This window comes from Panthera leo, chromosome F3 (genome assembly GCF_018350215.1).
Source record: "Panthera leo isolate Ple1 chromosome F3, P.leo_Ple1_pat1.1, whole genome shotgun sequence".
NCBI lineage: Eukaryota > Metazoa > Chordata > Mammalia > Carnivora > Felidae > Panthera > Panthera leo.
In genome coordinates, this window is record NC_056696.1 from 25,221,592 (window position 1) to 25,242,584 (window position 20,993).

Genomic DNA, 20,993 nt, shown 5'->3' on the forward strand with positions numbered 1-20,993 from the left:
AATACCCTCTAGTTCCATCCACATAGTTGCAAATGGCAAGATTTCATTCTTTTTGATCATAATATTCCATTGTATATATATAAGTGGTTGTCCTACTTTAAAGCACAGATATTTTAATAACCTTACAAGAAATGAAGTTTTGTTCTATTCTGTTCTGTAGCATGCTTATAAATTTCTAAATGTGTCATGGTTAAATTGAACAGAAGACTGATGTGGGTGTGTGGGGAGGGGAACTATCAGGGAGAGAAAGAAATTAGGGAGATTACATGTTTGATGTCAGCTCCTCCAATGAAAACAGGGGGACTAGACTTCATAGCAAAGGGTACTGGCTACAGAAATACTGGAGAATAATAATCCTAAATAATTACAGGGAAGTAAGAAGTGGAAAGAAAAGGAGACAGTAGCTACCATGAAGACTATTGTTATTGTGTATTGTTTCACACAGTAAGCCTGTCTGTGTATAGTCTTACTTGGTGACTTAGTTCATTTGGTCCTCCCAGCGACCTATGAAAGAGATACCAGCATTTTCCCCATTGTACAGATGAAGAAACCTAAGTAGGTATCCAAAGTCACACTGCCAGAAAGCAGTGAGGCCAGGATTTGAACCCAGATATAACAGGAGATCCTTGGAAAATCCTATTCTGCTTGCTAGACTTTTAAGCCATTTGCCAGTTGTTCAGCTGTCCTTCAGTTGGAAAAGGACGAGCTTAATAAACTGTCACTAATATGCCCTTTTTGTTAGGACATACACACGGGAGTATTTAGGAGCAAAGAGGCAGCTTACTACCAAATAGTTTAAAAAGTAATAATAATCGAGTATGCACAAAGCAAAAATGATAAAGCAAGGGTAAGATATTAACAAGTGGGGAATCTGAGTGAATGGTATGGTGTATGGGAGTTCTGCAACTTGTCTTTAAGTCTGAAATTATTTAAAAATAAAAATATTTTGGGGCACCTGGGTGGCTCAGTCAGTTGGGCATCCGACTTCGGGTCAGGTCATAACCTTGTGGCTTGTGCGTTTGGGCCCCGCGTCGGGCTCTGTGCTGACAGCTCAGAGCCTGGAACCTGCTTCGGATTCTGTGTCTCTTCCTCTCTGTGCCCCTCCCATGCTCATGCTCTGTCTCTCTCAATAATAAATAAATGTTAAAAAAAATTAAAAATAAAATACAAATAAAAATATTTTAAAAGACAACACAAACCTGTGACAATGTGCTTAGAAAAAGTGATTCTCCGTCTTTCCCTATTTCATAGTATGCTCCCAAATTTCTAAATCTGTTTGGTTAAATTGGGTAGAACACCAGGAGAGATGTGTGTGCATGTGTGTGTAGGGGGCCAGAAGTGTGAGCGTATTGCACAACTATCTTGCCCACTTCTCAGGTTCTGAATGAGAAAAGTAGTAACTGCATTTTGTGGCTCTTACTCATCAGGTTACAAAGCAGACCCTCCTGTCCCCTGACCTGAGAAGCGGGAGGCAGGTCCTTCCAAGGGAGCTTGGCTAGAGAAAGCCTCTCTGTCCACTGCCTGCCAAGACAGTGCAAACAGGTCCCTGCCATTTGAACTTCCAGAAAGAAAAAAAAAAAATCTTTAGCAGCAGAGTGCCAAGAAAACAGTGCAATTTGTTTTACCTGATTATTATATAATATTACTTTGAGCCTAGAAAATAGATGGCCAAAAAATCCTTTTGCTGTTGCTTGTCTGAATTATTCCCCTCACGGTTTTTCATAAGGAACCATGAATTAATTAGGGCCTGCAAGGAGAAAGGGTCTCCCTTGATCTCTAGCCAAGGATTCCCTAAATCGCTCAGTCTGCTTGGTCCAAACTCCTGTGCTTTTTAAGTACTGTGCACAGAAACCATTCTTTCTGTCAGCTCAGGGGGATTTCTGGAGCTTAGATGCATGACTCCCTAAGCTGAGGTTCCGTTTGTAAAAGCGAAGGGATGGGAGCAGCTAGAGGGGGAGAAGGCAGCTGAACAGAAGCACCATCCTTCACTCAGAGGCGAGTCTGGATATTCAGCCTCTTAGGGTGACACGAACCTCCGGACTAATCTCTTACAACCCTCCTGGATCACTTGGAAATCCTTTTGTCACACGGGGCATTTTGTCCTAATGGTATTTGACTTGGTCACTTTTCCCAGTAACAGTCCCTTGAGCTAGAAGGGGTGGAAAGGTGGACACTGAAATCTCAATACCCTTGTTTTTCTTCTCTTGGGGCTATAATTCTTCCACCTGTGTTAGCATCATTAGTTCCCACTTTACCTTTCAGACAGAGGCCTTGTTTTATGTATCTGGAACATGATCTCTCAATCTTGGTACTGTTGACATAGTGGACCAGGTAATTCTTTGTTGGGGAGGCTGTGCTGAGCACTGCAGGATGTTTAGCAGTATCCTGGCCTTTACCAGCTAAAAGCTAGTCGTATCCCCCTTCCAACTGCAACAACCCAAATCGTCTCCAGACATTGCCAAATGTCCCCTGGAGAGCAAAATCAACCTGGTTGCAAACTGATCTAGCACTGCCTTAGGAATAGTGGTCTTCCTGGTCTTCTTGAGAAACCACTGGGGACAGGAGAGGGACCAGAACAGGTTAAAGGCATTTGATTCAGCTTGGGCTGATGAAGCAAAGATCAATAGTTGTGATTTGACGTGTGAGGCGTTCTGGAAGACAGGGCTTGCGGTATCACCCTGGGTGCTAGATCGAAAGTCTTAGGACTCCGTCATGTTCTGTGCTGGCTGTTCACACAGGAGTTTCTGAGAGCCATCTCAGGATCAGGGCAGTGTGGGAAGCTGACCTAGAGGTAGTAAGATCCAGATTTCCTCTCCAAGGTCTTTCAATAATTAGAAACACGGCATCTTAAGAATGTTTGGGAGCGTCCGTCTGGGCCCCGCCCAGACTGGCTGCACATTTACCTGATCCTGGCAGTCTTTCTCTTTGCTCTGTAATTAGAACTGCCCTCCCGGCAGAAGGTCACAAAGCTCATCTTCTACATTCCAAAGAGCCGAGCTGTGGACCGCCCAGGGTGAATTTCCATGAGTCTTCAGGTGTCCACCCTAATTTTTCAGGAAACTGCTCAGAGGGTTCATCCAAGAGAAAATACTTGTTGTGCCTAAAATTAAGATGAGAATATCAAGTCTGGTCTTCTAGGGGGCACTGTAACTTCAGCTAAAAAAAGGAACAAAACCCAGAGAGAGAAGTATGCTTAAGCACATGCATAATATGCTTAAGAGCATGAGAATATGGGATTTACTGCTTACTTAGGAATTTTGCACAGGTTTTCATAGTTCTTGGGGTCTGCTTTCAACTCTTGGGTTTGGGGGAGCCATACTGCTACCCATTTCATAAACTAACAATGTAATATCAGATTGTTGAATAAAAAGCCATGTTCTAGAGAAAGGATCTGACCAGATCAAATATGGTCCTGACAAAATAACCTTCATAATTAATCAGCTATTGCAAAATTTAATTCCACTGTAATATTACTCTCTACTTCATGCAGGCCTTTATACTTTTTAAAATAATGTCTTAGTTATCAACCACCTTATAAGATGCCATTTACCGTGGCTCCTTCAGATGGGAGGCCTGGCCATTTGCAGTTTCATGCCTGTCATTTCTCTCCTGGACTCATAATCGTCACCTAATCGGTCTCACTACATCCACCCTTGCTCCCCCCACAATTTTTCTACCCAATAGCCAGATGAGCTTTCAGGTTTTTGAAAATTGCAAAATTGTCAACATTTCAAATTTTAAAATTTCAAAAAATATCATTCTCCTGCTTACAACCATCCAAGCACTTAAAATAAAATCCCAAACTTCTTCCCTGTTCCCAAGGCCCTTCCGGGTTGGTCTCCCTCCAACCTCCCTGACATCAGCACCAGCCTGGACTTTGTACCCGCTGTACCCCATGATCTTCCACACTTTCCCTCCTGGTCTTCGTGTGGCTGGTGCCCTGTCATTCACTTCCCTGCCTCCTTGTCACTTCTGCAGAGAAGTCCACTCACAACACCCAATCTCTACTTCCCCTCCCCATTTTATTTTCTTCATTGCTCTCATAATCACTGCCTGAAATTATTGTACATGCATATAGTTTTATTCAAACGCCACCATACTATAGGTATTGTTCTGTGACTTGAATTTTTTTCAAAATTCATTGTTGAATTTATTTTTAACAATGTGTCTTGTCTTAGAGCCCTTCCCTTGTCAGACTGAATAGGTCTACCCCATTGTTTTTAATGGCTACATAATATTCCTTTGGCTGTATGTGTTGTAATTTGTCTGATAGCTTCCACATTTATTTCTGATTTTTTATTATTACAAATAATGCTGAAGTGAAACATCCTTTTGAACACACGTCTGTGTGCATGTGCAGGTTTTTTCTGTAGTAATGATTCCTGGAAGTGAAATTGCCAGGTCAGAGGTTATGCCCATTTGTCATTTTGATAAATGCTGACTGCCATATTGCTTTCCTAAAAGGCAATCAATTTATACTCCCACCGACTGTGTGTTAGAGTGCACACTTCCCCTCATTCTCACTGACACTAATTGGATCATATATTAAAAAAAAAAAAAATGTTGCCTTAAGGAATATACAACAAAGGTATCTGATTTCACATCATGATCCTGAAGGCCATTGTAGGATCATTTCCTGCTGATGTCCCTTGGAGTCATGCCTCCAGGTCAGCTTGGGGAGAGACAGCAAAACCCTCTGTGAGCTCTGAGAGTTGCCGAAGACAAATGAAACCTTTGAAAGCAGTCTCATCCATCGCAGCAGAAAGCCCCTCTGTCCAGCCACCAGCAGAGCGTGATCAATAACCTCGAGAGCAGTGGGCCAGCCTGACATTTCCTGCATGTGCCATTCTCCTCCATCCATCATCCAAACACATCCCGGCCACTCAGCTTACACTGAAGAGAGTTGAAATCTGCCCAAGCACAGCAAGCCCCCACACCCAGTCTTGGCTTGTCTGGCATTACTCGGAAACTTCTGTTGGGTTGCACTTAAGGACGAGGGGAGTTCAGGGGCTGCGGATAGTCAGACACTCGTTCTCCAGAAATGGCTTCTCAAGCCCAGAGAGGCACATCTGCTGTCTCTAATCGAGGATAGGACAAGCTACAGCAAGCACCAAGAAAAATCTCTCATTGCAGGGGCACCAAGAGCGTTAGGACGAAAGTAAGATTTACACTTAATAGCCCTACAATGACAAGCTGCATATTTTTTTTAAAGAGTTTTTGATTTTTCCTTGTCCCACCTTCACTTTTGTAATAAGGAAAAAACTCGGTTTTCCACCTTCTATGTAGGGAAAAACTCAGTTCTTCCACACTAGGACTCTCTTCCCTGGATGTCTCCTTTATTGCTCAAGCTTCTGACGTTTCTGGTCACCAGTTGTGTGGAGGTTTTTCCCCAAGACAAGCCCTTCTCTGTGACACTAGCTGGATGTCCTACAACTTAACTCAATTCTGCCACTACCTACCTGGAGATAGCACCAGATCCCACAGGTAAGGTCTCAGTCCCGCCAGCGTGGCCCCCTCCCCCTACTCACACACATCTCAGGAGCCAGTAACAAGCCCAGGTTTGTCACCTGTGCTTTTGCCCAACCACCGGCTGTAGATTGGAGGTTCTAAAGACCCTTCCTTGGGTTTGATTAATGTGCTAGAGTGGCTCGCAGAACTCAGGGAAATACCTATATTTACACTTACCTGTATTTACCAGCTTACTTTTTTTTAATGTTTATTTTATTTTTGAGAGAGAGGGGGTGTGCAGAGACAGAGAGAGACAGCAGGTCTGAAGCGGGCTCCACGTTGACAGCAGAGAGCCCGATGTGGGGCTTGAATTCATGAACCGCGAGATTGGGAATGACCTGAGCCAAAGTCTGGGACTTAACTGACTGAGTCATCCAGGCGCCCCCACTTACTAGCTTATTAAAGGATATGGTAAAGGATATAGAGGAACAGCCAGATGAAGAGATACATAGGGTGAGGTCTGAGAGGGTCCCAAGCTTAGGAGCTTCTGTCCCCATGGAGTTCAGATGTGTCACCTTCCCCATGTTGTGTTCAGCACCCTGGAACCTCTCTGAACCCCCTACTACTGGAATATTATGATGGCTTCTTCACATAGGCTGACCAAATATTAACTCCTTTTCCAGCTCCCTCTTCTCTCTCTAGAGGATTGAGGGTGGGAGTAGGTAGGGGCTGAAAATTCCAAGCTTCTAATCATGGCTTGATCTCTGCTGAGCAGTTCCCATCCAGGAGCACCAAGAGTCATCTCATTTAGAGCAAAAGACACTGCTATCACCCAGGAGATTCCAAAGGATGTGGGAACTGTGTGTCAGGAATCAGGGTCATAAACCAAATATCAGAACAATAGATGTTCCCAGTGCTCTTGTCACTTAGGAATTTACAAGGGTTTTAGGAATTCTGTGCCAGGAACCAGGGTCAGAGACCAATATGTGTGCATATATATACATATATATATATATACGTATATATATATATATATATATATATACGTATATATATATATATATTTTTTCTATTATCTCATAACTTTCCTCCCCAAAGGAATTGTTAGACTTCCCCAAGAAAGAAAAGTATGGCCAATGTTTCCTGGGTTCTAGTGTTATTTTACATCTATTATCTGACAACCCTGTGAGCTGAATAATATTATGTCCAGTTTAGAGATGTGTTGGTGGCCAGAGCAGTTGAGTAACCAACCCAAAGTCACCCAACTAGTAATGCTTGGGACAGGATTTGAACCTAGAGTCTATAAACTTATGCTCTATTGCCTCTTAGGCAAGCTCCATGTCTTAATTTAAGGAATTCCAAAGGCTTAATTTTGGTTGTTCATAGGTTATTATACATTTCTTTACTTATAGGTTCCTTCAAAGAGGAAACTCTACAATATCAATGAAATTGCTTCAAAACCGTGTCCTTTCTGCGACCTTGAAAGAGTCCAACACATGGTACATTTCTGTGAGCCAATTTCCTTTCTCCACTTCTGCAGGAGTTGATACTTGTCCCTTGGTTCCATTCATGTAGAACAAGACGGAGTGGTTCATTGGTTCACTGGGCACGCTGATTCAAGGAACAGGAAGGGTGACCAATTGTATCAGCTTCTTATTGCTGCTGCAATCAATTACCACAAACTTATCAGTTCAAAACAATGCAAAGTTATTATCTTATAGTTCGGAAAGTCCTAAAACTATTGTTTTATAGTTCTTCCTGGAAGCTCTGGGGAGATCTCCTTCCTTCCCCCTTCCAGCTTCCAGAAAACCGCTACCTTCCTGTCTCACAGTCCCTTCCTGCATCTTCAAACCTCTCACTGCCCTCTGCTTCCATTGTCACATCATCCCTGTATCTGGCCCTCCGGCATTCTCTCAGTGAGTACATCGGCCCCACCTGGAGAATCCAGGATCACCTCCCCATCTCACCCCATCGCAAGGTCCTTCATTTATGCCACACCTGCAAAGTCCCTCTGGCCATGTTCAGGTGACCTATTTACAGGTTCTGGGGATTAGGTCGCAGACTTCTTTGGAGGCCTGGCTGTCATTCAGCACACCACACCAACCATCTCACTTTGCTGGGGACTGCGAGCCCTTCCAGGTCATGGAAAACTTCAGTGTTGAAAGTAGGAAAGTTCCAGGCAAGCCTGGAGAGTTAGTTGCCCATAGCTGGGGGGGGCCCTGGATTCAGGAAGATATTTTTACTGATTCATGGGAAAATAGAGAGGGAAGATGAACACAAGTAAGAAAGCTGTACGAGACACAGTGTTTTTCCAGTAACATTCTTAGGGGGAAAGTAACCTTTAACTTTTAAGCAGGCCCGTTCAGTGTGGCCCGGCCCTAGAGCCTCAGCAGGACCACATCTCTACAAAAGGGACCCTTCTCTGCCTGATGCGCTCTACTTGTTTTACTTGGTAAAAGCAAAGCTATTCCCTCGATAAACTCTACTTCAGAGCCTGAATTATCCCTGAATAAGAAACCTGTGTGGTGAACTTGTGTTCAAAAAGGTTAATGGTTAATAAAGTGTGAAATAACAGACATGTAGTTAAAAATAGAGCCTGATTCCATGCAAATGACAGAAACCTGTCAAAAAACTACGGTGGGATTTTCACATCATGTGTGCTCTTCTGTCTTTATTCCTTCCCCCGCCTTTCCCCTCTCTCCCCCACCCCCACCCAGCCACCCACCCAGTTATATTTAGTATTACAGTCTGTGGGTTTTTAAAATAATTCTCCCATGTGTTTATGAGTCTCACTGAAAGGAAAACCAGTTCACGCCATATTTTTACATATATATTTAGCTTTCTATTTCTGAAGAAATAAATAGAAAAAAAAATCATTCCCAATAATGGGCGAATTCCAAGAAGTGTGGTTTGGAAAGAGTGGAGGCAGGGATCTGGGGAGCTTTTCCAGTGGATAAGATTCAAATGGAGAGGCCAGACTTCGGGGTGGGCACCTAGCAGCCGGGACACATGAGATGTTCACCACGGCTTGGTGTGTCAGAAGTGGCAGTCGTGGAAGTGAGGGTCACAAATCATTTCCTAGCTGTGAAGATGAAGGGACATGAATTCTCCCAAGCCAGAGGTAGTGGAGCAAGTAAGATGAGCAGTCATGAGAAGGGAACCATGCCGCTCTGTGCTACTCCCCGACAGCTGGTTCATCCTTACACATAGAAGGGGCTGCAAAAGCCAGACACGTGGATGAAAATCCAGGCACTAGAGGAAATCCAGGTGTGCAAGGACTTCCGGGAAGCATTACCCTCCCTGGTCAATTAAGGCAGCCTGAGGTGCATGCACTGGGGATGGGGGCAGATGGTGGGAGCAGACAGACAGTTAAGAGAACTGGATTCTGTGTCCAGGGTCGCTGGTCAGGGGGTGCAGGGCTGCCCTGAACATGGGTCCGTTCAAGGGCCTCAGATGGACCCCCACAGGCATCCATGCCCAGCCCACCTCTTCTTCTGGTCAGCCATTGGCCACAGAGACTGGGCGGAAGAACACCCCAAACCTGGGGACCCCGTCATCATCGCCTTGGGAAATGTAGCCTTCCTGAGTCAGAGAGATAGGAGTAAGCAGGTGAAGAAAAAACTGTGCTCTCATAACTTCAAGAGACTTTCTATTTCACTGCTTCTCTTACAGTTAAGAGTACCCGGTGAGGAGAGGAGGGGCCATTGTTCTGGTGAATGTACATCTTCTCCGCCAGTTCCACTGAGATGTGATGGGAGCGTTGGTACATGGCTGGCTGGGGAGCAGGGCTGGCCAGCTCCAGGAAGAGCTAAGCCAATTGCTCCCCATGGAGACGGGGTCCATAACTAGCCTGCACTTATTACAGGGGCCTGCAGCCCACTCAGCTAGCAGTGACCAAGGAATGGCCCAGTGGGCTTCCGTGGTCCCACTCATGGGTCAATGTCAGATACAATGCTCCCTTTCGTACTTCTTTCAGATTCGAGTGGTTCGCTCACTTGAATACTGTCTTACGGCTTAGGTTAGACATCTCAGAGAGATACGACCTCGTATGATCCATTGGTTCGCCCACCCAGGGGAACGTTGATCACCCAGCTCTCTGCTTCCCAAACACATTGGGACTGGAGGGGCTGGGAGTAGAGGGAGATCCAGGAGGGTGCTCCAGGTCACGTTGGGGAGGGCAAGACCCCCTTAGTGATGAGGCATGAAAACAGTATCATTGCTTTTCAGGCAAAGAAAGCCAAGCTCTAGAGCCTTCTGTAGGACCTGGAGACTCCATTCCTGATTCAGTCCATTTGCTCATGCCACCTTTTCCCCCTGGAATAAGTTTCTTTGTTCTGCTTTAAAAATCTAGGTTTTACTGTTGTTTGGGTGTGGCGAAGCCAACAGATCAGGAGACCATCGCCACTGAAAAGATAGTGACACTCACAGATCCCGAGAGTAGAGGACATGTCTTGCTGCAGAAGGGCCACACAGGGGAGGCACCAGTCAGGAGATTGAGGGAGTCAGGGAAACACAGGCCAGAGCCTTTATTGTGGTTTCCGCAGGAAGGAAGTGGGGAGGCAGGGTAATCAGGTTTACAGTTAGCCAGTATGAATACTTCCAGTGGTTCTGTGATGTAGAAGCTGTCTCTATTGGTTTGGTACCTGGTCCTGGGGTGATTAGGGCAGGTGGATGGGGCGGGGGAGGGGTGGCCTGCATGAGAGCCACACAGAGGGTGTGTTTGTGGGTATGGGCTCTGAATTGGTTAGTTTGCATTTGAAAGGTGTGCTCTCGGGTGCATCGTTTACTGTCTTTAGGATTTAGCTAACCCTGGGAGTGGTGTCCCCTTGAGGGCCAGCAAGGCTCCAGGTGTCCAAGCATCAGAAAACAGAAAAATAAAAAGACACAGTTAGTACGCCTTCCTCTTCTCTACTGTCAGGACCCAGCCCAAGTCTCATCTGTTCCAGAAAAGTTTCCCAGGCCACCTGATCCCATTGGGATCACTTCCTCCCATGAAATCCTATAGCATTTTAATGTTGCTGTTGTTCAGGTTTATATCCATTATCTAAGCAGAGCATATTGTATCCCTGCATCAAAAACCAAAGATCCTTGGAAGTAGGGACTATGTCTTTTACCTCTCTGTGTCTCCCACAGCACCACCTGGCACAGAGCCTTGAACATGAGAAATGCTCACTAAATTTTTGTTAAGGAATGTCCAAGGTTCAGTTTGCTAGGCCACAGGGATGGTTCCTTTAAAAGAAAAACAATTTCCAACCCCTGAGCAGGAAGAACCCTACTTTGTTTTTTCCCTTATGATCCAATAAACATTCTAATATTTAAATAAAAAAAAAACCCTAAATTTTAGAATGTGTACAAATCCAGATCACGATTGTGAAACTCACAAATAAGAAAAATTCAGGCAGTTCCAGCTGTGAATACAACTCAGAAAGGGTCATTTCTAATTGCAGCTGAAAAGGAAAAATGGAGTTAGTATCGATGCCCTGACCACAGTGTTTCCTCCACTAACTCTCTGGAAGAGGAGAATAGATTACACCCATCAGCTGGTTTCACTGTGTAGCCAGGAGGCAGACGAGACATGTCTGTCTCATGAATTATTATTAATGGACAAATCATCTGTGTTGTGTCTGTCCGTGGCTGGTAGGTACAGCACAGGCTGTCAGAAGGGGAGATTTACCTGGTTTAAAGTGGCCTGGAATGAGTTGTGAGACAATAGTGGATCCTCATGGTGCTGAGGGCAGGAAAAAACAAGGCCACCCCATGGCATGGGTGCCTCCTCTGTGAATACAGGAGAAAGGAGGGTAGGCCAAATGGAGGATGGGTTGGACCTGAGTGTAAAATGTTAGAGGGATTTGGCTCTGCCTCTGGGCCAGAGCTGAGGGACAAAAATAGACCACATCTCGGGAAGCTTGGCATGAAATTAAATTCCAGGCCCTAGCTACAGCTTTGCCAGGAAACTACCTGCCAATGTCCAGAAATGCCCTTATCACCAAAGTGGAGGTGGTGGTGGAGTTGGGGCGGGAGGAGAACATCTTTTGCGGGGAACCTAAAGTTGCAGGGGCTGCCGCACCTGTCTGTAGTCCCTCTCTATGCAAAATATAGTCTATAGACCAGCAGCAGTGGTCCCTTCAGGAGTTTGCTGGAAATTCTGACTCTGGGGCAGGGCTGGGAGTAGTGTGAGGCCAAAGGGGAGAGCTCCCTCCAGTGCAAAAATTAAGGGGGGAATTCAAAAACTCAGTAATGGGGATAAATAACATTAAAAAAAATCAGAATTATTGCAAAATATCTATGATGAACAAAATAAAGTAATTTTAAATGAAGACAGGATCTGACCCTGCACTTGAATGATCCTGCCCTTTCCCCTTCACCCTAATCCTGGTCCTGATCTCAGGCCCCACCCAGACCATTGGAATCAGAATCGACATTCTAACAAGATCCCTCAAGAGGATTCCCATGCACATCAAAGTTTGAGAAACACTGTTTTGGACAATACCTCCGAAGCCATAACAACCCCAAATCTTGGAATCCAGACAGCAACAAGGCTGAAGGCTGAAAAGGCTGAAGAGAGAAAAGTTTTAGAAGCACCCAGCCCCACGAGTTTGCTTGTCATTTGCCTAGATTTTCACACTACCACCTTACAATTGTGCCATGTTCCATAGTTTACTGTAAACTTAACAAAAAAATTTTATTTTGAAATACAGTTTCATAGAAAGTTGCAAAGATAGTACAGAGAGTTCCCCCATGCTCTGGACCTCTATTGGTTACATTTTATGTATCTATAGTACAATATGGAGGTGAGGAAATTGACATTGGTATAAAGTGTATCTATAGTTATATGTCATCTTATCACATGTGTACATTCATGTAACCAACACAATTAAGATATAGAACTAGTCCCTTACCACCAAGATCTCCCTGGAGCTACAGCTTTCTAGTCACACCACCTCCATTCTCTGCCCCCACCCCTGTCCCTAACACTCGGCCATCACTAATCTGTATAATTTCTGAGATGGTTATGTAAATGGAATCATGTAGTATTCAACCTTTTGAGATTGGCTTTTTTCCCCACACAGCACGATGACCTAGAGATCCATCCTAATTGTTGCTAGTCTTTTCCTTTTTATTGCCAAGTAATATTCCACGCCATGCATATACCACTGTTTGTCTAACAATTTACCCATTGCAGGACATTTTATTTATTTACTGTATTTGGTTATTATAGATAAGGCCAGTATGAATAACCATGTGCAGGTTTTTACATAGACATGTTTTTATTTCTCTTGGAAAAACATCCAAGAGTGTAATTCCTGGGTTATATGATTGAGCATATTTAGTTGTTGTTTTTTTTTAAGAAATTGCCAAACTGTTTCTCAGAGTAGCTTTATGCCATTTTCCATTTCCACTGCAATGTAGGAGAAATCCAGTTTCTCCATGCCCTTGTCAGCAGTTGGTATTGTCATTACTTTCTCTTTTAGCCATTCTGATTGGTGAATTGGCAATTTCTCCTGGTGGTCTTAATTTACATTTCTCTGATGCTTAGTGCTATCGAACATCATTTCATAGACTTATTTCTCATCCACATATCTGATTTGGTGAAATGTCTCTTCACATTTTTGCCCATTTTCTAGTTGGATTGTTAGTTTGTTGTTTTTTTTTTAACTATTGCGCTCTAAGAGTCCTTTTTATATCCTAGACATGAATCCTCAAATATGTGGATTCTCCCAGTCTGTAACTTGGTTTTCCTTCTCTTAACAGGGTCTTTGACAGAGCAAAAGTTTTTAATTTTGTGAAAGTCCAATTTATTGGGTTATTTCTTTTACGCGTCGTGTTTTCAGCGTCATGTCTGTCTTCACCAAGCCCCATGCCCAAAGATTTTTCTCCCACATTTTCATTTAAGTTTCTATTGTACGTAATTTAAATCTATGATCCATTTTGAGTTAATTTTTCTATAGGGTAAGAGATTTAGGTTGACTTAGGGGTTTTGTTGTTGTTGTTGTTGTTGTTGTTGTTGTTTATTTTTGTCTTTGGCTGTCCAGTTGTTTCTGCATCACTTATTGAAAAGACTATCCTTCCTTTATTGAATTATTTTTACACCTTCGTCAAAATGCAGTTGGCCATACGTATGTGGAGCTATTTCTAGACTGTATTCTGTTTCATTGATTTATGTGTCAGCCTCTCTGCCAATACCTCACAGTCTTGATTACTATAGTTATATAAAAAGACTTAAAATTTGGATAGATTGATTTCCCTACTTTCTCATTTTGTTTTAAGTTTTAACGATTCTAGTTCCTTTCCCTTTCCATGTACATTTTAGAATTATTTTGCCTGTATTTGCACAAAAGAATCTTGCTGGAATGTTGATAGGAAGTGCATTTCATTTACATATTGGTTTGGAGATAATTAATATCTTGCTATGTTATGTCTTTTAATCCATAAACATGGTGTGTTTCTACATTTATTTAGATCTTCCTTGATTTTTTTTTAATCAGCAGGTTGTAGTTTTTAGCATGTAAGTTCTGTATATGCTTTATTATATTTATATTTAAGTATTTCTTTTTTTTTTAGTGGTCTATTTAGTGGTCTTTTATAAGTGGTCTTGTGTTCTTAATTTCAGTTTCCACATGTTTGTTGCTAGCATACAAAAATACAATTAACTTTCTTTTGTTGATCTTGTGTCTTATGATCTTACTGAACTCATTTATTAACTCTAAGAATTCCCTTGTAGATTTCTTGGGATTTCTAAGTAGACTTTTATGCCATATGTGAATAGAGATAGTTGTTTGTTTTTTTTCTTTTTGATCTCGATGACTTTTCTTTTTCTTGCCTTCAAGTACTATATTGAACAGCAGTGGTGACAGCAGATGTCCCTGCCTTGTTCCTGATTTTAGGGAGAAAGCATTCTATCTTTTGCCATTAAGTATGACATTTGCTATAGGTTTTTAAGGATGTTTCTTATGTTGAGGAAGTTCCTTTCTATTCCTCATATTCTGAGTTTTTATCATGAATGAATTTTCAATTTTGTCAGCTGCTTTTTCTGCATCAATTGATACAATCATGTGAATTTTCTTCTTTATATTGTTAATTTGGGGAATCACATTAAATGATTTTTCGGATATTGAAACATCATGCCTGAAATACATGCCAATTGGCTATCGTGTATTATTCTTTCTATGTATAGCTGGATTCTATTTGCTAATATTTTGCTAATGATTTTTGCATATTTTGTACTCTCTTTGCCTGGCATTGGTATCAGGGTAATCCTGGCTTCATGAAATAAGTTGGAAAGTGTTCCTCTTTTGTCTATTTTCTGCAAGAGACTCTAGACTTGTTTCGTTTTTAAAATTTCAGCTTTACTGAGGTATAATTGGCATATAAAATTTAAGATACTTAAAGCATACATTGTGGTGATTTGATAGACACAGACATTGTGAAAGGACTCTACACATCTAGTTTATTAACACATCCATCACGTCACATACTTTTTTTGTGTGTGAGAATATTTTAGTTCTACTCTCCTAGCAAATTTCAATTATACAATACAATGTCATTGTGGTGTTGTGAATTATAAAAAGCACCTATCTGGTTGTCATCCACAGTTCCTGGCCCACGGCTCTCAAAGCCTTTGAAATGAGAGCAAGAAGAGCATATTTTGTTATAATATTTGGTCTTTTTTTCTCAGTTCCTGAAAATGCTTCAGAACCATAAACGTGAAATGGGAGTCTTGTTATTCATAGCAAACCCCTCTCCGCCACAACTAGGTTTATGTTAATGAAGCGACTTTTGGAAACACCTAAGGATGGAGGCTCCTGGCCAGGGAAACCAGCTATAAATAGAGGGTTGGGACTTTCAGTCTCACCCCCTGATTTCTGGGGAAGTGACTTGGCTTGAGGCTGACTCAATCATCAATGGCTACTGAGTTAATCAATTATGCCCATATAATGAAGCCTCCATAAAATCCCCAAAAGGAGGGCATTAGGAGAACTTCTAGTTTGGGGAACCAGAATGCTTCCATTTACCTTTATGCTGGATCCTAAACACCATGAGACCCCAAATTCCACAAAGGCAGAGGCTCCTTTGTTTGGGACCCTGCCCGGTGTATCTCTTCATCTGGCTGTTGATTTGTATTCTTTAATATCCTTTGTAATAAATTGAGTGAGTAAATGAGCTTCCTGAGTTCTGTGAGCTGCTGTAGCAAATTAATCAAACCCAAGGAGGTGACGGTGGGAACCCCTGATTTATAGCCAGGTGGTCAGAAGTATAGGTGACAATCTGGCCTTGCAATTTGGCATCTGAAGGGGAGGAGGCAGTCAGTCTTGTAGGGCTGAACCCTTAACCTATGGGGACAGATACTATCTCTAAGTAGATAGTGTCAGAATTGAGTTGGACTGTAGGACACCTGCTAGTGTCTGAGAATTGCTTCGTGGTGTGGCTAACACACAAACATATACACGTTAAAATTGGGAGTTAAAAGCATTTTAGTTTTCAACTACAGTTAGCATGTTTTATATTAGATCCATCTGTAGCTTTGTTTTAAACTCTTCTTTAAATGTTTAATAGAATTCTCCAGTGAAACTATGTGGGTGTTATGCACCTTTATATTGAGAATTTGATTTGATTTTTGTAGCAACCTTGCAAAGAAGGCATTTTACAGATATGGAAGCTTAAGGCTCGGAGAAATGAAGTGACTTACCCAAGATCTAGACATCTTCTGATTCCAAGTTCAGTATTGTTTCCACAAAACACACTTCCTGAGTTAGATGTCACTAGGCAGACTCTTCAGGCATTTGGAATCTCTTTGAGAAACAAGGAAAGAGAATAATCATATCTGTTCCTGGCCACTTGTGTTTAGCTGGGTGCCAGCTCTTTCTTGCTTGACATTACATTCAAATTAGGGGATAATCAGGCAACTAATGAATTGCTGGGTATAAAACCTAGTACTATTAGCACAATCATAAAGGTGCAGGCTACGAGATTGATGACACATACATTGACACATCCCTCTGCAAAGTCTCAGAAGCAAAGCAAACAAAAATGTCTGAAGAGAGAAGGAAATCCTACTTTTGCGGTCCCTGGACATTCCCTGGGAAGTTTCAGTGGGTCATCTCCCTCCTCCATCCCTCATGACCTGACCCCATATTTCCCACTAGGAATGACTATCTTGTTTAAGATAGGATTTTTCACCACCTTCACTCTCCCTTCTGCGAGTGAATTTTCTTCCAGCTCAGAGCATGTCACTTCCCTGTTTAATAGCCTTCCACGATTCTCTGTTGTCTATACTTCTCAACTTTATGGTTGTTGTCTATGTATGCCTATGGTTCTCAAATTTCAGGGAACAGAAGAATCACCCAGGGACACTAATGGAAAATGTAGACTCTTAAGTCCTAACCCCAGAGATTTTGATTCAGTAACTCTGGACTAAGACCCAGGAGTCTATATTTTAATAACCTCCTCCTAATGATTCCAGTGTAAGTGGTCCAAGGAATATTGTTGACCAGATAGCAATCAATGGCATAAAAGTTGTAGTCCTTGGCCTGGCTTTCGGGGCCCCCTGAAGTTTGATTCCAACTTGCTTGGTCAATAGTACTCCTCCCTCACCCTCACCCTTACCCCTACTAGGCCTCCTATAGACCAAAATAATGGGTAAGACTGAACCATTTGGCTAGAGTGCTTTGGAAAGGCAAACTTAATCTCTCCTGTCCCTTTTCCCCCTGCCCTTAACATCTCAACATCAGTACAGAGTTATTCAAACTATAGGTTGCCACACAATAATAGGTTTTGATCAGCTTTTTATTTAAATTTATGATTGCTGGAATAGAATACATGGAAAATGTCAGTGTGCATTGCTGTAGTTAAGGGTATTGTAATATATTTGTTTCAGTTAATTATACATATACATGGGTATGTACTATGTCAGGATGTGAAATGCATTTCTTACTGTGGGAGTACTACAGCAATAACATTGAAAGCCACAGCTATAGAACTCACCCAGTTTGCCTCTCATTGGATCCATCAGGATAGCCTTCTGTTTCTCCATTATTGTGAACCTTTGGAGAATAATAAATACTCTTACCATAAGATCCAGCCATTGCACTCCTAGATACTTACCCAATCGAGTTGAAAACCATGTCCGTGCAAAAACCTGCACATGAATGTTACATCTGTTTTTTTCATAATCAGTGAAAACTGGAAACAACCAAGATGTCCTTCACTTGGTGAATGGATCAACACATGGTACAAATGGATAAACAAATTGTAATACATCCAGACAATGGAATATCATTCAGCAATGAAGAAAAAATGAGATATCAAGCCACAAAACTACATGGAGGAAACTTAAAAGCATACTGTCAAGTGAAAGAAACCAGTCTGAAGAGGCTACATTCTGTGTGATCTGTTTGGTGTTTTGGAAAAGGCAGAACTAGAGAAGTGATAAAAAGATCAGTGGTTACCAGTGGCTGTGGGGGGGGGGGGGGGTGGTGAGAGGTATGAATAGGTGTGGAGCACTGTGGACTTTGAGCGTAGGGAAGCTATTCTTTATGCAACTGCAATGATGAATACATGTCATTATGCATTTGTCAAAACCCAAAGACTCTACAACACAGAGTGTCTCTTCATGGGAACTATGGCCTATAGTTAATTAATCATAATGCATCAGTATGGACTCATCAAGAGTAACAAATGTCCACACTCATGCAAGATATTAATAATAGGGGAAAACCGTGTCGGGGCAAGATAAGAAAGAAGGTGCGGGCTGAGTATATAGAACTCTGCATACTGTCTACTCAATTATTCTTTAAATTCAAAGCTTTGCTAAAGAATAAAGTCCATTAATTTTTTTTTTTTTTTTTACAAAACTAAGAGATTTCACATTGAAAGAAAAAAAGGCAAATGTGATGAGAATTATTTTTGAGTTGTAAGAGAGCCAACAAGGAAATCCTGGAAACTTGCTTGTGAACTACACAGCCAGCCTCGCCACTCAAGACCCCCCTTCATCCCTCGCCTGTCAAATAAGTCCAGGCCACATTTCCTCAGCAGTACAAGCTCGGGCCCTTTTGGGTTTGCACGCTGAACCCCTTTGGAAGTCAGAACCAAAATTTTCATGCCCTTCCTCATTTTCTAGATTTTCTCATGGAAATGAGATTGGGCTTGTCTGGTAAATTTGAAAAAGCAGCATCAAGAACTCCTTGCAAAGGAAAAAAAGCTTTTCTGTGTCTGAAGTTTTCTCAATCAACTATAATGATGGCTTTCCTGTTAATTCTCCCTAATTATGTAGGAGGCCTTTTAAGTTTGTTTTGGTGGTTTTTCTCTTCTGAGAGAAGGCAATCAGCCCACCTTTCATATTATAAGAAGGTGGTGGTGGTTACTGCTTCTGCTTCTCCTTCCTCCTTTTAAGTCACTCGTCCATTTTAGAATTTCTGTGAGTGATCACAGGTGTAAATTCCCATTTGTCCCTGGAGTGGCTCTCAGTGAGGTGATTGTTCTAAATCCCTCTAAGCTACCCACTCGTCAAGCAGAGGACCTTTACAATTGGACGAATCCCCTATTGTAAAGCTTTTTTGCTTTGGGGGCCAGAATCTCGCTCCATAACCTTTTTGAATCACCAACATAACTTCAAAAATTGTCACTTTCCATTTAAATGGCAAGAAAGCTGTCAGGACATAAACCCTACGGAGAGGGAATGTATTGATTTCAATGATCACCTTTAATCCACACCTTTCCTCTTCATAACGTGTGGTTTTCTTCTCTTAATTAGAAAGAGCCAGGGATTATCTGCACAAAACTGGAAGGTTTATCGTGATTGGTGGGATCGTCTCTCCTGTCCACGACTCCTATGGAAAACAGGTGGGTTCCTCCTTCACCCTCTCTAACCTGATGGCTCCTCTGGCTGCCCCTGCTGCCATCTCCACTTCACTCCCCAGAAACACAAGATGCCCGAGAGCTGGCGCCCTGCTCCCATCTCTGAACACAGTCAGACCTGGGCGGGTGGGGCCGGGCGGCAGCTGGCAGGAACAGCTGCCCGTGACCGTGGCTGCGTGCAGCTCCAGGCCCCGTCGGCACTCATTAGCAGCAGAGCGGGCACACCAGCTGGGGGCCAAGAGTGACTTGGCATGGAAGCCATCCTGGCAGCTGGTGATGGGCTGGGCAAGTCTTTCCCGGATTTTAGGAGGAAAAGACCTATCTCTGCCTCTTACGCTCTGATTTAAAATTCCTTTCCTTGCTGCTCCCTCCTTGCCTCATGTCCGGGAAAATCTAGGGGTCCTCCCGGCATTTCCATCCCCCTCCTTCCCCAGATACACCTCACACCTCTGGGGAGGTCGCCCAACCAGCCAGCTTGAGCCCAGAGACAAGGCAACTTTTGCCTGGTTAAGTCTCGTCCCTGTGCCAGGCACAAGTTGGCCACTTCATCGGAGAGGTCCACCTACTGACCCTGTCGGGAGTGATGTACTCCCAGGCCCTCCATTCCTTTTCTTTTCCCTCCGCCCCTCCCTGTGTGTCTCTGTGGCAGATGGACTTGCAGGGCGGCCACACCCTCCTTCCCTGTCACCACTGACAAATGGCTGCCCTTGAATAACCGGGCGGCTAGGGATGGCGTCTCAAGGGCGGCTGTGGGGAGTGGAGCCAGCCTCCTGGTGATTGCTCTGTTGCTCCCCAGGGCCTTGTGTCAAGCCGACACCGTCTCATCATGTGTCAGCTGGCCGTCCAGAATTCCGACTGGATCAGGTAGGGCTGGCCTGGTGTGTGTGGATCAGGTGGGTGGCCCTGGGCCTCACTGTGGGTGAATGCAGGAGGAGGAGGCGTCCTCTCAGCCATTTGGATCCCACAGGGGTGGGGAGGCCAGCCCAGACGTTAGCCACTGTAGAGGAAATAATTATACTGACCTTCAGAGGTGGCCCAACTGAGAGCTCTATCTTTTAACCAAGCCATAACGCCCACCAAACTGAAGAGGGAAGCTTCAGTGTTGATTCTGCCCCGGGACTTTTGGATCCAGTATTCCTGAAGCATCATTGGATTTGGGGTGAGGCCTGGCCAGGAAATCGGAAAGGCCTCTCCACTTTCCTCCCCAGTTGCTTCCTGTGAACTCTACCTTTTAAGGGAGTATTCCCTGGCCCTGGCTATTTCCCCTTCCAGGACTCTGGCTCCCTAGGGCTCCAGGCTGACCGTGGCACAGAGGCACTGCGAGCGAGCACTCAAGGCCTTTCCCTCATACTCTGGGCACAGTCCTCACTAAGATAGCAGACACCATTATCTGTACGGCTTGCCTTGTAATTAAAGCGAGGCTCCTCCACTAGTTATGCTAATTACGCTCCCCAAAGTTCCTACGGTTATCATTTGCATGAGAAAATGGCGTTTAAAAAAAATAATGGCGCACCATTTGTACCGTAATATCTCCCCCTGGAAAAAATAAGCAGCACCTAGAGGTTTCCGTGAAAGGAGGGAAACGAAGAAAAGCTGACCTCAGAATGAGACGGAAGAGACGGGCTGGGCGGGAAGGAGAGCAGTGAAGTGAAAATTAAACAGTGATCCTCCCCATTTGTGTGCAGTGATTT

General features: G+C 43.4%; 1 protein-coding gene across 1 annotated transcript in view; it reads left to right on the plus strand.

Annotated features, from left to right (window-relative positions):
- The window catches only part of NMNAT2 (nicotinamide nucleotide adenylyltransferase 2), a 143,008-nt gene that overhangs the window by 93,395 nt on the left and 28,620 nt on the right, over nt 1-20,993 (plus strand). The window contains exons 2-3 of the mRNA XM_042925110.1: nt 19,199-19,287; nt 20,099-20,166. Coding sequence (XP_042781044.1) covers nt 19,199-19,287; nt 20,099-20,166 — 157 coding nt within the window. The remainder of the gene's footprint in view (nt 1-19,198; nt 19,288-20,098; nt 20,167-20,993) is intronic.